General features: G+C 36.9%; 1 protein-coding gene across 2 annotated transcripts in view; it reads right to left on the bottom strand.

Moving 5' to 3' along the window:
• The window catches only part of TRPC6 (transient receptor potential cation channel subfamily C member 6), a 93,721-nt gene that overhangs the window by 33,482 nt on the left and 44,183 nt on the right, over positions 1–16,056 (bottom strand). For both annotated transcript variants that reach the window (XM_035328179.1, XM_035328187.1), the window contains one exon: positions 3,109–3,883. In XM_035328179.1, coding sequence (XP_035184070.1) covers positions 3,109–3,883 — 775 coding nt within the window. The remainder of the gene's footprint in view (positions 1–3,108; positions 3,884–16,056) is intronic.

Raw genomic sequence — 16,056 nt, 5'->3', positions numbered from 1 at the left:
TGAAAAATAGGTGAATTTTAAAACAGTGCATTGCCAGTAAGCTCAATTTTCATTTAGGAAAGTTTTTGAATATTTCAAATGGCTCAGGTAAACCCTAGGTGGAGCTAAAGATTTACCATGTCCAGCTAATCCATGCACAGAAAATATGCTTACTTTGATTACACCAACATTTGTAACACGTTTTAACCAAATCCACATTTTTATTCATAGTCTACACTATCCAAACAATTGTAGCCAACTCCTGAAGAAAGTTAGGGTAACAATTTTTTAGATAAATTGCTGGGATATGAGCAGCAATATGAGCTGGCAGGATCACAGACCAGCCCAGACTCAGAACAGATGACTGTGTCCATTTCCTGCAGCTTTGTAAACACAACCTTTGTACTGTCTGCATTGAACCTAAGCCAGGTAGTTTGCAGTCAAGCCCCCATGCTGTGTAGATATTGTAAATGTTACTACTTATGTATAGTGTAAATGTTAACAATTATCAATGCACATATAAATATATTCCCCTGTGTTTAATATTTATCCAGAATGACCACATGATTTTAGTGCTTACAAAAATGTTCCTGAAAGACCTTATGTTGCCAACTGACTGCTCCTGGTTACACCTTAAATTAACAGAGACTTAAACTTCTCTGTTGTTTTGTGCTCCTGCTCCTCATTGTTCCTATTCACTTCCACCCTACCCTAAAGCACATGTGTGTCCCCAGCAGAGCTTGACTGACGTGCCCAGCAATCCAGAGCTGCTCTGCCTCTTGTCCAGCCTCCTGCTTCTGCTGAGTGACAGTACCTCAAAATCTCATTTGCAATTCTTCACACAATTTTATCCTGTAAGCGGAGCTCTAATTTTAAAGAAGACAACAGCAACAAAAGAAGAACTTTTTTTAAAGGTCACTTGGGGCTGAGCCAGGTCACACAGAGTAAGGTCCTCCTCACGGCACAGCAGTGCAGGCTGCAGAAGCCTGTTGTCTTAGCCAGTCTATCTTTTCTCACAGCTGTGCTGCATTTCCTGCCCCTGGTGGCACCGGGGACAAACACCGTGTCCCCTGTTCATCCCGTCAGTTCTGTACTTCACACATTTGAAGAACAATTCTTGCTGACAGTTCCAGATGATGATTTTATTTATCTTTAACAATCTTAACTTGTGTCGCTTCAACTGTGGTAAACGGAGCTATACAGTCCCTACAAATCAGACATGCCATTGATCTCAACATAGCTGTGAGCTTAACAGACTGCATTTATGGTGTATAAAAATGTTTTTCTCTTCTGTTCTAAATTTACTCCCCTTTAAGTTAATCAAGTCCTTTTGTTCATATCTTCAGCAGCTGCTAAAGCAAAAGAAACAAGAGTATGTGGTTTAAATACTCTTTTCTAAACTGTACATGCAAGCACTGGATAAAACATCAGTCCCAAGGTCCTAAAGATTTCTACCAGGGACTTCATGGGGCAAACTTCTATCCTCTGCATTAATCTGAAATGTTCTTTCCAGACTTTGGTCTTATTGATATAAAATAAAAATTCTCCTCTGTTCCTATCCAGCAGTTTAGCTCCTGTTTCTTAGCTCCCCTTGCACATTCCATCTCCTTTTTTTCCCTCTTAAAGAAAGATTTCAGCTTCTTCTATATGGATTGGTGCCATAAAGGTACACTGCAAGCATGAGTTAGGAGCAACTAATTCAGATTTGCAGCATCTCAGCTCAGGTCAGCTGAGCAAAACAGGTTCATGTCCTTGAGAACTGTGCTTAAAAGCTGTGTTTAAAAGTTTAATATTAAATATTGACCAAGACAAATTCACACTCTTCCTAACACAATGTAGGAAATGATTCTCTTAATCCTTTGGAGAGGGTTTGATCTCCTGTTAGAGAAGTCTAGATATCTTGCTGTGTCACAGTAATATCATATATTAGCACCTTCTTTCAACAGGGTCCCAGTCCAAGTGATGTTAGTTAATCTAAGTGTCCTGGCTTGGGGTGGGATTGTGTTTTTTTTTTTTTTTTTTTTTTTTTTTTTTTTTTTTTTCATAGAAGCTTGTACGGTGCTGTGTATTTGGGTTTTGGATGAAAATAGATATTTTTTGGATGAAAATAGATTATTTGGATGAAAATAGATAACACACTGATATTTTAGTTGTTGCAGAGCAGTGCTCTCACAGACCAAGGACTGTTCATTTCCTGGTGCTGCCCTGCCAGCGAGGTACCTGGGGGTGCACCAGGAGCTAGGAGGGGACACAGCCAGGAGCTGACCCAGACTGGCCAAAGGGATGTCCCATACTATATGGTGTTATGTTTACCAATAACAGCTGGGGCAGTTGGCTGGGGAAGCTGCCATTGCTTGGGGACTGGCTGGCATCAACCAGCTGGTGGTGAGAAATTGTGTTGTGCATAAGGTGCTGTTTCTTTGATTTGCTTTGTTTTATTTTTCTTTCTGTTTTATGCAACTGTCTTTATCTCAATGTGTAAGTTATCACACTTCTACCTTTTTCAATTCTCTTCCCATCTGACTGGCGGTTCTTACCTGGTTCTTAGATAGTTAATTAACCAAAGGGGTTAAAAAACAACAGTAAGTCAAAATTAATAATACTTAGGTTTGAACAAGGCCCATGTGGTAGTTACTGAAAGCAAAAAGCTGTGATTCTTACTTTCTTAAATAATAAACTGTGGTACATATTTTTGTAGGTTGTGCACCAGTGTATCCACACACACACAAAAATAAAAGAAGAGCACTCATACTCCAAGGATCTAATGGGCATTGAATCTCTGATTATTTTTCAAAATCATGCATTTGTGTAACATTACAAATTCTGTATAACACTTTAAAAGTCTTTAACTTCACTGAGTTCCTTTACTAGGTTCCTTTACTATCCTACCTGATCGGATGTCACACTGGCACCTTCTACATATGCAGCATGAATTACAATCAGCATAGAGCAAAAAGAAGTTCCCAGAAATGTAAATGTTCCATTCATGAAACAGTTACACATTTCCTCATGTTATCCTTCTGATCAATGAAGATGATGCCAATGTCTTCCTGTTCAAGGAACAGGAGAAACGCCTTTGATTGAGCTTCATAATTCGGTGTCTGTCAGAATAGGTATTGCTCTACTCACCTTAAACTCTTTTTCAATATTGGCAAGCACGGCTAGCTCATTACTGAGCTCTAAGGCAGTCATTACAGGGTCTTCACTGGATAAAGACAGATAAGCAGGGCTGGCCAGACCTTTGTAGGCATTGATTCTGGACCGAGAATGGCTGAAAGAGTCATGCTTTTGTTTCTGATTGCATTCACTGCACTTACAGAAATAGTCATGTGGCCTATCGATCCGAGCCCCTTTTCTCAACAGAGTGTGGACGATCTCATATTCATGGCAGTGAGCAGCCAGGATGATTGGTGTCACATCATGGGAAAACCGTGTTCCATCTTCATCATATGCATAGAAGTCATCGTGCTGGAGCTCTGACTGGCTTGGACTTAATGCAAGCCTCTTGCCTTCGGCAAATGCGGGATGGTTTAGGATGGCTTCCACTATCCGAACGTAACCTTTGCTAATAGCCAAAAGCAAGGCATCCCCAACCCGAGACAGGTTCTCCTTCTTCAGTAGAAGTTCTGTGATCTCCAGGTGCTCATTGGCAACTGCTAGCTGCAAGGCATTCTGCCCCATATAGTCCACACAATTCACATTGAGTGAGGGGCATTCTTCCAGCATTTTGCGAATCACTGGGATATTTCCATATTCTGCTGCATCCAAGAAGCGCTCCTCCTCAAGAGAAAGACTTGTTGAGCGGTCATTAAACATATACGCTGGGCCTCGACTGGCCTGCCTCCTCCCCTTCTCCCGGAGAATGGTCTGTCGTCGTAGCGCTAGTCTATTCTCATTGCCTCTGCTGTGTGGAAATAAAGAAAGTATTAATTCTTCTGTATGCAAAGGCATGTCCATTTTAAATAATAATTAATAAAAATATTTTTCATCTTTTATCTGCAGCATATTTTTATGCAGTATGAAGACCAGAAATCCTGACTTTGATGCATTTGTAACCACTATCACTACACAGCTCTGGAATCCATAGTGAGCAACAACTTCTTTCCACATGAAGAGAAATCCCTAGCCAACCATCATTTAAGAGTACATTTCTTTTCTTATTTCTTCCTCTACAGCTCTGCATAAACTTCAGTGAGGTTGGATTCTGCTGTATATTACACAGGTAGAGTTTTAAAGGCAAGGTTCTTTTCCAGGTTTACACAGAAACTATCCTGTTTCTCTCGTACTTTTCTATCTACACAAACTTCTCTTCTCAGCGTTGTCTCATATCTCACGCTTCCCTCCAATATGCATAGTCACTTCATGAAAAGAATGCTTATTTCAATCTAGAAAAGAAGATAGCATTATAATAACATTTCAACATGCTAAGATTTCACTTTTTTGGCTAGAAGAGTATTTTCACCAGAAAGCATTCAGCTAAGTTTGTGAATTGCTTCAAGAGCAAAATTAACATTTTGCTGGATGAACGTACTACTTTATGACATCTTTGCTTTCCCTGGCGGGGGTATTTTGAGGACGTTCACTGTAACAGGTTGGTAGCAAAATACAATATCAGATCTCAAGTTCATTGTTTAAATGCATATATTTTAAATACGGAGATGACCTGGAGAACAGTGATGAAAGGTAACCTGTGCAATGACCACCTCAGTTCAGACACTGATCTCTACAGCACGCTGTAGAGAAAATAGCCCGTGTCTGCTCAGCTGGTAGGAGGAGTCCCAGTGATACCTCATGAACATAGGTGTCCTCAGGTGGCCCTTCAGAAAGCCACCAGTCCCTTGGGATGCCATTTCACCCAAAGCTCTTTTCTTGGTCTACTTTAGTGCTAAGTCACAGCTCAGAGTGAAGCTAAGTTGTGGTGTGAAAGGGGTCAGCAGCCACAAAAAGAGGGATTGCACACCACAGCAGGACACATGAGCATGGAAAATTTCCAAAGTGCCACCTGCCTCAGAAAAGCAGGCAGGCAGACTTCAATTGTTTTTATTATTTTATTGCCCTCACTACATCTGCAGTACTACTGATAGTAGTACTACTGTCTAGCCTACATTTTGACCTGACTTCTCCTCTTTGCCCTGATGATGTTTTTATGATATCTGGAATTGGCTGCTCAGTCATAAATTGAATCTGTACACAATAAAAGTGTATCTGCTACATTGTATGACATTTCTTCCTCCACATCTCCACAATCCTTTTCATTATTACAGCATATAACCTTGATATTCTCCTATTAATTCAGCCACTTAGTGGCTTGCCTCGAAATCCTTCAAATTCTTGCCTAGTGGCAGCTCTGAAATGTGAACTATCCTTTTGTTTCTATCACTAAGATCCTCATCCCTCACTTAACTTGTCTTACTCATTAACTATTTAATTACTAAAACATAAAATGAACAATTTCTAAAGTAAGCTTGCTGAGGAATGTTGAATTACCTGCTGTGTTTTTTTTTCAGGGCAAAATATGATACACTCTTTTTAACAAGAAGAAAATCTAATTCATGACACTGCTGTCTCAGAACGGAGATACTGATCCTCAACAGAAATTCAATTACAAATCATTTTCTCTCCTGAAATTGCTGTTAATCTACACAGTATTCACTACAACTTCATCTTTTTCCTTTTTGAATGGTAGCTTAATGACTCTTTACATATGTGAGCTCATAGACACTTCAGTATTTTCAATATTTCCACAAAATAGAAACTGCAATCAACATTTTATTTATTAAATACATACCAGTGAATATGATTTTGAGTATTTAAATGACAGAGTAAAAAAAAAAAAATCAATCACTTGAATCTGTGACTCAAAACTTCTTCACAAAAAGTAACATTACAAAATATCTTCTAATAATAATCTTCTTGATTGTTTATATTTAACCTTGCTATACGTTTCCTTCTTGCCTTTTATGTTCTCTGTTCCAGAGATATAGTCCTTCCCATCATTGGAAATGCTTTGAATTTTCAGTATCTTAAATCCAATAGGGCAATTTCTTTTGCAAGATAATTAGAGGTATGGAATAAAGAGTAACTCAAAATTGACAATTATAACATTGTTCAATATGCAGACAGTACTGATAATGTACTACAATGGCAAGTTTATAGCCTTTCTTGGGTCTATGTCATGATATGGAATAGAGTTTAGACCCCATCCTCTTCTACTCCTTGAGATCTTTGTTGAGGGCTGTTTCAGTTACTATTGGTTCAAAGCATACATGAGAGTATGGATATATATGCTGATGTCTTACAGGTGAATTGCTGGTTGAAAAAATCCATCCATATTTCCAGATATCTTGTAAATATTTGTTGAAAAGTCCACCTTTGAAGAGGTTTCACAGAAAACATGAAAACTGAAAAAATGATAATGTAACTGGCATTGTTGACAATATATTGGTGCTAAAAACATAAATTCACTAAACAGAAGTCAGGTTTTTGACCTACCTGCAAGTGTTTTAGTGGAAATGTGTGTGCTAAATTGAATGCAGGACATAACTGGTAGAAAAGAAACATCTAAGCAGAGAAACTAGGTGCTCACAATAACAAAATGAAAGTTTTATTATTCAAATTAAACATACTTCTTTTCACTACATAGAACTCTGACTGAAATACAAGAGGCATTATAGACCACATTAGTTATACTAAGTTATACTAATAACTCTGAGTATCTAGCCCAATTAACAAATTTAAAGTAAAAATTCTCTAATATCCTGATCAGTCCTGAAACCATGCAGTTTTTTAACCCCTTTCTTATTTCTTTACTCTGCTCAGTAAAAGCCATTTTAGGTGTTTTCTTGGTGCAAGTTTTGCCTGACTCAACAGGCAGCAGGAGCAAGAAATAAGTAAAGTAACAAGTGTCTATAGTGTACTGATCTTTAATCTATTTCTTGTGTTTTATGAAAATATATGTCAGCATATCAGCTACTAAAAGTGATAACCATCTTCTAAGACAAATCAGTGCAACATCTCTCACCTTAGAAATTGCCAGAGGACTCATATTCTCTGATGTAAATCTTAATTTACATCAATTCATTCTAAAGACCCAAACTACACTCTTTTAAGAAATATTTGTTTTGCTCCAACTGGTATCACAGTATCTCCCTCAAACCTTACTCCATCCATTTTTCTCCCATTCTTTCCATATGTGCAGCAAGTGTGTACATGAATAGTTTAGGTCAGCTGCCCTGGTGATGTTTCTTTCTCACTTTTTTGCCCACCCCCTAGGAGGGTTGGAGAGAGTCCTGATGCTGTGCCAGCACTTCTCAGCAGCAGACACAACATCGGTGTGATACCACTGCTGTTCTAGCTACAAATGCAGAGCGCAGCCCTGTATGGGCTGCTGCAGGGAAAGTTAACATCCCAGCCAGACCCAGTACAACAATAAATTCAGCCCATAATAAAATATCATAATTTTAAAAATTCCTTCAAAAAATAGAGGTATATTCGGTGTAGATTACTGCATCTTATATAACTGATTTAAAATACATATTTTCAACTGCCTTGCAAAAATACTCCAGTATTAAATTATGTTGCTAGCTTTTGCTCCTTATAAAGTCGAAGGAAACAACCCCTTGAGTTACAGGATTGGCCAATTTTTTAACCGACAGGCTAACTGAACTTCAGTTAACTGGCAAAAATCTACAGTTCATTAAATACTTTCATTTTTTCAATAATAGAAACTGATTATGTTTCTATTCTAGCAACACATTTGGTATGATTTATCAAAACAAAGAGTAATCATTGCTAGTAAAGAACACTTAGAATCAGCTTGTTTGTCCAGTAACATTTCCTCTTTCCTTGCCTGAATTTATAAGAAAATCACTGCTTAAATGGGAAATTAAATACATACATTCCCTAGACAGTCGCTCATCTTCTGGAGCAGAACTTATTACAGACTGAAATAGAATGTTTTCACTGTAGCACATCTCCGATGTAGAGCTCTAGAATTTCAGTGTAATCCATTTCAATAGCTTTTCCCTTCATCAATATATTTTATATGTATGAAACAAATTTCCTGTTATGCCCATTTGCAATTGCAATTAATTAAAGTTAAGGCTCTGTAATTAAAACTGTTTCTTGTAGCACAAGACTCTAAATATGTTTAATTGTAACAGAGGAAGCAAATTATTCTACTTTATTATTTCTGTTTAATTAGATACACACAGTAAAAATTAATTCAGGAATTTGTTAAGAAAGGTATAAGATATTTGGTTGCCTCCAAAAGCAGGGAGAAGAACTTGCTGATTGAGAAGAGGATGTTCAGTCTTATTCTCTGATGTTCTTAAATTTATTTCACCATTAGTAGGGTCTTTTCATTCAAATTTTTATCAATAAGATACTTATTTTAGCAACTATTGGCACAGACTCTGGCCACATAATTCATGAAGTAACATGAAATAACAGCCTTTACAAGATTCTGAATAACTGTTATTTGAAACAGACAATTAATACACTTTTGGGGAAATGTAGTCTAAAGGACAGTGCTAATTCATTTCTGAGAGCCAGCAAGACCAAGCCTGGAATACCTGCATCATTTTGGGTACCATATTACAGGAAGGAGTCCTATAAAATAAGAAATTAAACACAAGAGAGCAGAGTCACACAGTCTCCACTGTATTTTCCACTTAAAGCAAAATAAAGTTGACTTTGTGAATTATACAGGGTCATATTCAATTCACCTTACATCTACCATAGGAACAGTAGGATTCTTTTATAAACTAATGTTAATTTACTCTCTAGATAAAGAAGAGACAATTCTCCTGTCTACCTTTAGTATTTATTTTAGGATAGCATAAATATTCATGTGGAATACCCGTACTATTCAATTATTTAAAAAGGATCCTAGTTGACAAGATGAGATTAAGGACTCCTTTAATGTATATAACTTAGTAGGAATGTGGACCACCAAAGAATCATGGAGTCAAGTCCATGCATAGAAAGCCACAAAGCACAGAAACCATCTCAAAAAAATCTCATAAATATATCAAGTTCTATCTTAAAGGAAATTGCTGTTTTGCTGGGGTTTTATTTTCTCTCACTAATCCCACTTAAAAACTAATCCTGAATTTGATTGTTCTTGCAGTTAGAAACATTTGTCTAATTTTCAGTCTAAATGTAATAATGGCCAATTTGTATCTATTTGGTTTTGTTTGGAAACCAGAATTGTCTTTCAAATTAAGTAGTATTTTCCCCTGACAATGTTTACTTGCAACACACAAATAAAAAGCAATCACACACTCTCAACCTTCATTTAGCTAAAACAAGCTAATCTCATTTCCTACTTCCATGCTACTTCCATGCATTAAACCTGTCACAGAACAAAACCCCACTCAATGACACGTTCCTAAACCATAAAGTAATTCCACATCAATGTTTGCAGTAAAATGATTAGCAACCATTTTGTGTTTAAATGTACATCTTTGGCTATCTCACTGGTGCACTTACATCCAAGACATCATATGGGCATTAATGACTCTTCTGGAGGACTGAGATAAGTCTCCTGCCTTTGCTGACTTTCCTTAATCAGCTTTCAGGAAGTGAGAGTCTAATTTACGAACTGAAAGAACTGTGTTGAAAGATCCTATTTCAAACCTCAACTCTTTTCAAGGACACTGACTTTCCCTATGAAGAGCTGTCGAGCTGAGAAAGTCTGGGAGTCGGAAACAATTGTGAGCATCTCCAGCATCATAATGCAAAGTAAAAAGCATTTTAGGAGAGTCTGTAATAGCAGCTAAAGGTTGAATGAGCTTGGGTGGTGACAGCACAGCCCCCTCCTCTTTTTCATTTAATCATGTAAAAGGCTTTATTATCTTCAAAAATTCAAAGATCTTAACTACATACTGTTTAAGAGTACTCTGTTAACTCATTTTAACTTGGGCGTTGGCTTAACTTCAAAATTTTATTATCTCTGGAGTAAGATTATACAGCTTCTTAGGAAATTAGAACATATAAACTCAATAAATCCAATTATGCCTCAGTCTTCATGACCATGCTTTATTGAGAGAGACTACACTGAAGCCATTAACTTAAATAAATACATGCACAGACATAATGACCATAGTTCTCATGAAGAGGAAATAAATGTGTAATGCAAATCTGTGGGCTGGAAACATGGCTAAGGAAAAAAAGAGGGTAGCGACTGCCAACAGCATCCTAAATAAAAATACTAAAGTCATAAATACTCTCAGAGCAAAGGGAATGAAAGAAGTAGAGTATATGGCCACACTGGCTTAATTACAAGTTACTCAATGTCCTAAATTCAAGAATTATGAAAATTGGCCAATTACTAAACCTGAGAATAGTATCCACTGCTTGTTGAAACTCAAGTAACTGGCTGAAACAATGTCAGAAACATGGTAATCATCTCTGAATCACCTCTCTGGGTGAGCTTCCAGAAAACCTGAAAGAGCCACAGACCTCTTTCTTTCAAAAAAAAAAAAAAAAAAAAAAGAATCATAGAATATCCTGAGTTGGAAGGGACCCATAAGGATTATCGAGTCCAACAACAAAGATAAAAGTTGATGTAAATGAAATCAATCATTTTCAAATTCGATTTTCATAAAGCATTGGTGAACTTCCAGTAATTAGTAATTAGCTACAAGATCAGATACAAATAGCACCAAATAAGACCATCAACAGCAAACACTGGAGAAAAAATCATCCTGAACCAGGCAGGATCCTTGTATATGCTGCAAGTCTTTAGACTTTCATTGCTGCCACACATAACATTCTAAATGCAAACTAAAGAAAGAGGATGAATGAAACCTTGAAGAGTGAGCACAACTCTTTGGACAACTGTAGTTATCAATCCAAGGTTATAAAGACAAGTTGTTCAGAAAATCTGACTTAGATGTGGTACTATTTAGTATTTTCAATAAATTTCCTGGATGATAGAATAGAAAATCCATGTTTTACATTTTCACAGGAACTTAGTTTGGGAGGAATCAAAAACAGGAGGAAAGCAATGTCAGAATTTTGAATGGGCCTTACAAGAAGTGGTCTACAATAAAACAGTACAGACCAACTGGAATTAGCCTAGTAGATGACAACAAAAACAATCAAAAGTCTGGAAGATGTGGAATAAATACAATCAGGTTTTGTTTGATCTTGAGAAGACTGAAGGAATTTAGATAGTGTTCAAATTATGGTGTAAGGGGGGAATAATTTATCTCTATTTCTGTCTGGAATTGGTAGGCACCCTGCACCTCTGAAGACCCTAAAAGTTGTTGATGATTAGGTATTTAGAGAAGAGAGAATTACTTGGATGTTCTACTCTTCTACTTTCCCTTCTCATATATACGTGTATATAAAATATGTAAATATAAACATATCTGGTATATAGCAATATATAATATGCAATTTTTATACATGTATAAAATCATATTTATATTTAATGTATATAATATTAAATAATATATACTTAGTCCAGAGATAGGATGTGAGCTGAGACAGATGTGGTCTGAACCTGTATTTTATGCCATGCTACAGAACAGGAAGTGATAGGCTGTAGAAAGGAAGATTAGGTTAAAATTTCAAATGTAAAGACAGCTACTGGCTGGAAACAAATATCTCTACAAATCTTGGATTTTCAGTCACCAGAGATCTTGAAGAACAGCTAAGATAAAGCCCTGTTACGAATGGCTATGGAACAGCTGACCTTGCTTCTTGAAGAATTGGATAAGATGTCCAGGTTCCATGTCTATCCTAGCCAAGTTGTCCTGCAAGCCATAACAGGGATATACTTGTTTTATGAGGCAAGACAAACCCCTCAGTACATGTTATTAGGTAGCTACACACCTTCTGCAATTCTCCATCATCAGACAGTTGCTAAATCTGATACAGACCCATTTCACAGGCCTGAACACCAGGCAAGGGCAGGGCAGTGGTTCTTCTCATCTCCAGGTTGTAGCACAGCACAGAGCAGCAGGGACAGCCTGTGGGGCCATCACCCACACAGCATCAGAAATAATTATCTTTGACATGTAAAAAGATGGATTCTTTTGCCACTGTTTTCCAATTGAATGAATGATTTTTGATTGTTCTTAAATCTGCTTAAAGATAATGGGAAACATCTCTTAATAACATCCACATTGGTATAAAGATTCAAGTTATCTCCATAAACCTTTGAAGCTGGTGTTAATTTTTTTTTTTTTTTTTTTTTTTTTTTGAGCTAGAATTGAAGAACTCTGTAAATAACAAGCCAAAAATACAGAGGGACATTTACAGAATATTTTCCAAAGACAGAGACTGCAGTAGAAGTGAGAAAAGCCCACAATGAACATCCTGTACGTACTTCATTTTTTGCAGCACTTGAAAGGGTTCTGCAAATACGAGTATTTCTACTTGCATAAATCCTGGACAAACGTGGTGGGATTTTTTTTTATTTTATTTTTTTGGGAGGGGGTGGGTGGAATGGGGTTATGACAGGGGGCGTTATGGTTTCTTTTTTTTCTTTTTCTTTTTTTTTTTTTTTTCCTAAGAACCACATCTAACAGCAAGCATCCACATCTAACACCAATAATGAAATATGTAATCTTTATCTTTGGGAATGTTATCTGAAGTTATGGTAGAAATTGGTATGTCCGCTGGGACTGCCCTGGAGGCACTTCTGAGACATGGACAGTTACAGCTTTTTGTTTATGTACTGTTGAGAAGTGTTTTCTCCAAGCCTCTTTACTATGTTGTGCAAATGCTTTTGTATAGAAGCATTTAAAAATAATTTGATTTTAGAAAGTATTTCCTTGTCCACAGCTTGGTGAAAAGTTCAAATCTGTTGATGCGAAACTGGAAGGGTAATGGTCTGACTAATGTTTTCTTCAGGGAATAGCAGAAGATTTTCCTCTCTCCCCTGAAAAAAATAGTTCAGTGTCTATTCAACGTTTGATGGAGAGAAAGCACACAACACAGAGCAAACAGCCATTTCCCAGGCTCCGCATTTCATTTATTGTTGCTTCTCACTGGCTCTTTCACCCCAGAAATAAGAATGGCAGCTTATTATTGATGAAGAAGATGCCCACCACTGAAAAGGGAATTACAAGCAAATAGAAAACTTTAGGGAAATTATTAAGAAAATAGTGTCTGCAGAAAATGGTCCAAGGAGGAAAGTCAATCTGGAAAACTGTCATTGAGTCTGCTTAAAGGAGATTTGTCAGGAACAACAAATACAGGGTTAGAGAACTCTGCTTGCTGGTAGCAAGAAATGAAGAAAGGGGATGTTAATTCCTTCCTCAGAAAAGGAGAGCACAAGTGCTTTACCAGCCTAGAACACAATATGAATACAATACTTACACAATACCATATACTTGCAAGGCAAAGAAAACAGCAGATTAAACACTGTAAGATGGTAAGGCAGGACAGATGACACTAAAAAATGCGTTGAGACTGCTTAGGATAGTGTGCCAAAAGAGAGCTTATTATTTTTATTTTCCTTTTATTTGAGGATTAGTGTAATTTTAAGCTTCAGAAGCCTACCATGAAACTGCTTTTTGTAGGACGGAAGATCCTGTTGTACCTGAGTACATATGTAATTTCATGCTGGCTGCCAAAAACTTTTAACAATAAGCCTGAACATTAAACATAAGCTTTGAAGTCTAATTTTAGGGTCACCACTGAAAACCTGAATTGTACTTGATGTTTTTGATCAGAATAGCATCTGTCTACAAAAATCGGTCTGTATTTATGCTTAACAGCTAAAATATTTTTATTCAACTGTAAGAAAATGCTGAATGCATTCACCCTTTTAAATACATTTTAATTAAAGTGCAATTGCCCAGTTTCACTGCAATACTCTGAGGATGCTTAAAGCCAGAAAGCGCATTTTTTCCTGTTTCTTGCAGAGGGTATGTGCCCACCAGAGGGAACTCCTTACTAAGCTTGGCACTTGGTAACATCAGTCTCCAACTTTCTCAGCTTCTCAAAACAATTTTACAGTTCCAAGTTCTGTACTTTTTCCTGAAAATGTCTTTAGGGGTCTCACCACATAATTTTCTTACATCCTCTACTTCTCTGGAGGTGTACAGTCTAAAATTTATCACTTTCAGCAATACTATGCAATAGCAAAACAGCAATAAAAAAGTCTTAATTATTAAAATTAAAGCTAGGATTTTAGCTACATGAATGGAAAAAAAAAAAAAAAAGGTTAAAAGCAAGTTAAATACATAGGAAAAAAAATACTTTAAAGTAATTTTTTTAACTGGCTACATTGCTAACTGATTTAGGTTTCTTCTATGAGACACCTAAGGTATATCGACTATATTGCCATGCTTTTTATACCTCACTATAAGCATATCCCAAAGGCTATGTAAATTGTGTATCTATTCCTACAGTCTTACACATAGCTATCTTCAGATTAAGTAAGTAATTCTGTGATTCTGGAGATATTTAGATGCCTTTGGAGTTGAGCCTTAAACAATTTTTATAGGCCTATCTGAGCTTGTATGCTTTGCAAAATTAAATGTCCTGTGTCTTGTTTACTCCTCACTTAGCCAGGCAGTGTCTGACTTTGTCACTGTGGTTGATGGTTGTTTCTGCAGTTCCTTCTGTAAGTGCTGAAAACTTTTTCCCTTTGGGAAATTTGGTCTTCTGGTCAAGCACTAGCTGTCCAGTTCAAATTGTGTCTTTTACAAAGCTACTAGTATTGTACAGTTGATAGGTTTTGCAAGCTGTCTGCTCTGCTATCTGTGGTGAGTTATCAGCTTTCATTAATCACCTCATTCTGAGTAGACTATCAGTAGTTGCCATCACAGAAGACTATGCTAGGTAACAATTGCTAGATGGACTGCTGCCTCAAGCAAGCTTCTCTGCAATAATAAGCTAGCAATCTAAAAATTCAAGGTCTGACTTTGCCTGAGATGGTAATTTAAGATCCTTTTTTTTTTTAACCTAGGTCTGAGACCACTGAACAAGTTTATCTAGTTCATATCAGGTCCAAAACTGACATTCCTCAGATTCTCCTAATGTCATTTTTTCCTATCAATATTATTTTGTTATTACTATCTTAATATTATTCTTGATGAATTGTAGACTTCTGCACTAAAATCACTTTTGTTAGTGGGTCATATTGTTGTTTTTGGTGGTGGTGGTGGGGTTTTTTTTGTTTGTTTGTTTTTATGCGAAGCTTCAGTATTGTCCAGCTAGAACTTTCAGAATCACTAAAATGGCTATAGTGCAAACACAGCTGGCTGCCCACGACAAACATGCTTCTATAAACAAAACATTATCACATTAGTAATGATGTAGCAGACATCAACTAGATATCCCTTATTATTCTATTACAGTTCTTTTGGAGGTTCAAATAAAAGCAAAAACCACTTCTTGTATAGATCTCTGGAATGTTATGCTACCACTTAGTATGTGCCTTAGTGCTGTGTCCCACTAGTTATAAATAAAAGCACTTAAAATAGAGGATGGATACTTGTACCAATGCTAAAACTGAATACAAACAAAGCAATCTGCTATGATATACAACCAGCTTGATCTTGGTACTCCCCTGGTGGAAACTCTAAGATTCTTAAAGAGACATTGACTTTCAAAGTATAAATTACAGACAAGGTTCTGTGTTTTGTCTCTCCACACCAAATCTGATTAACCAAAGATGTTGATCCCATGGAGACAGAGAGACAAATACAGATGGTTTTTTGCTTGTTTCAGAAGAGTTAAAATTGATTTCTACTCAGTTTAACAGGTTCATTCCTATATTGTCGCAATTTATTTGATGTTACATTTTTGCTAACCACTTAGTGAATCAGGTCAGGATGTTTCATGTACATTCTTGCAGAAACACTCCTGCCCTCTGCTCCCGCACCATGCCATTTGTTATGTTGACATAAGTGCTGGGGCAACTCCAGGCTGACCTTAGTCGAGGAGCTTAACCAAAGGACAATATTTCTGAATAAAAATGCTTACTCTAAGCCTAGCTCCTTGACCCAATTTATCATACAGACAGAAACACTTGTGCTGGTCCATGGTAGGAGGTGGTGTGAGGACATGGAATAAGCGATGGGGAATGAAAACAGAGAGAGGCTTGATCCT

The sequence above is a fragment of the Oxyura jamaicensis genome, chromosome 1 (genome assembly GCF_011077185.1).
Source record: "Oxyura jamaicensis isolate SHBP4307 breed ruddy duck chromosome 1, BPBGC_Ojam_1.0, whole genome shotgun sequence".
Lineage (NCBI taxonomy): Eukaryota > Metazoa > Chordata > Aves > Anseriformes > Anatidae > Oxyura > Oxyura jamaicensis.
Note: the sequence above shows the minus strand (reverse complement) of the source record. Positions and strands in the feature narration are given on the sequence as shown.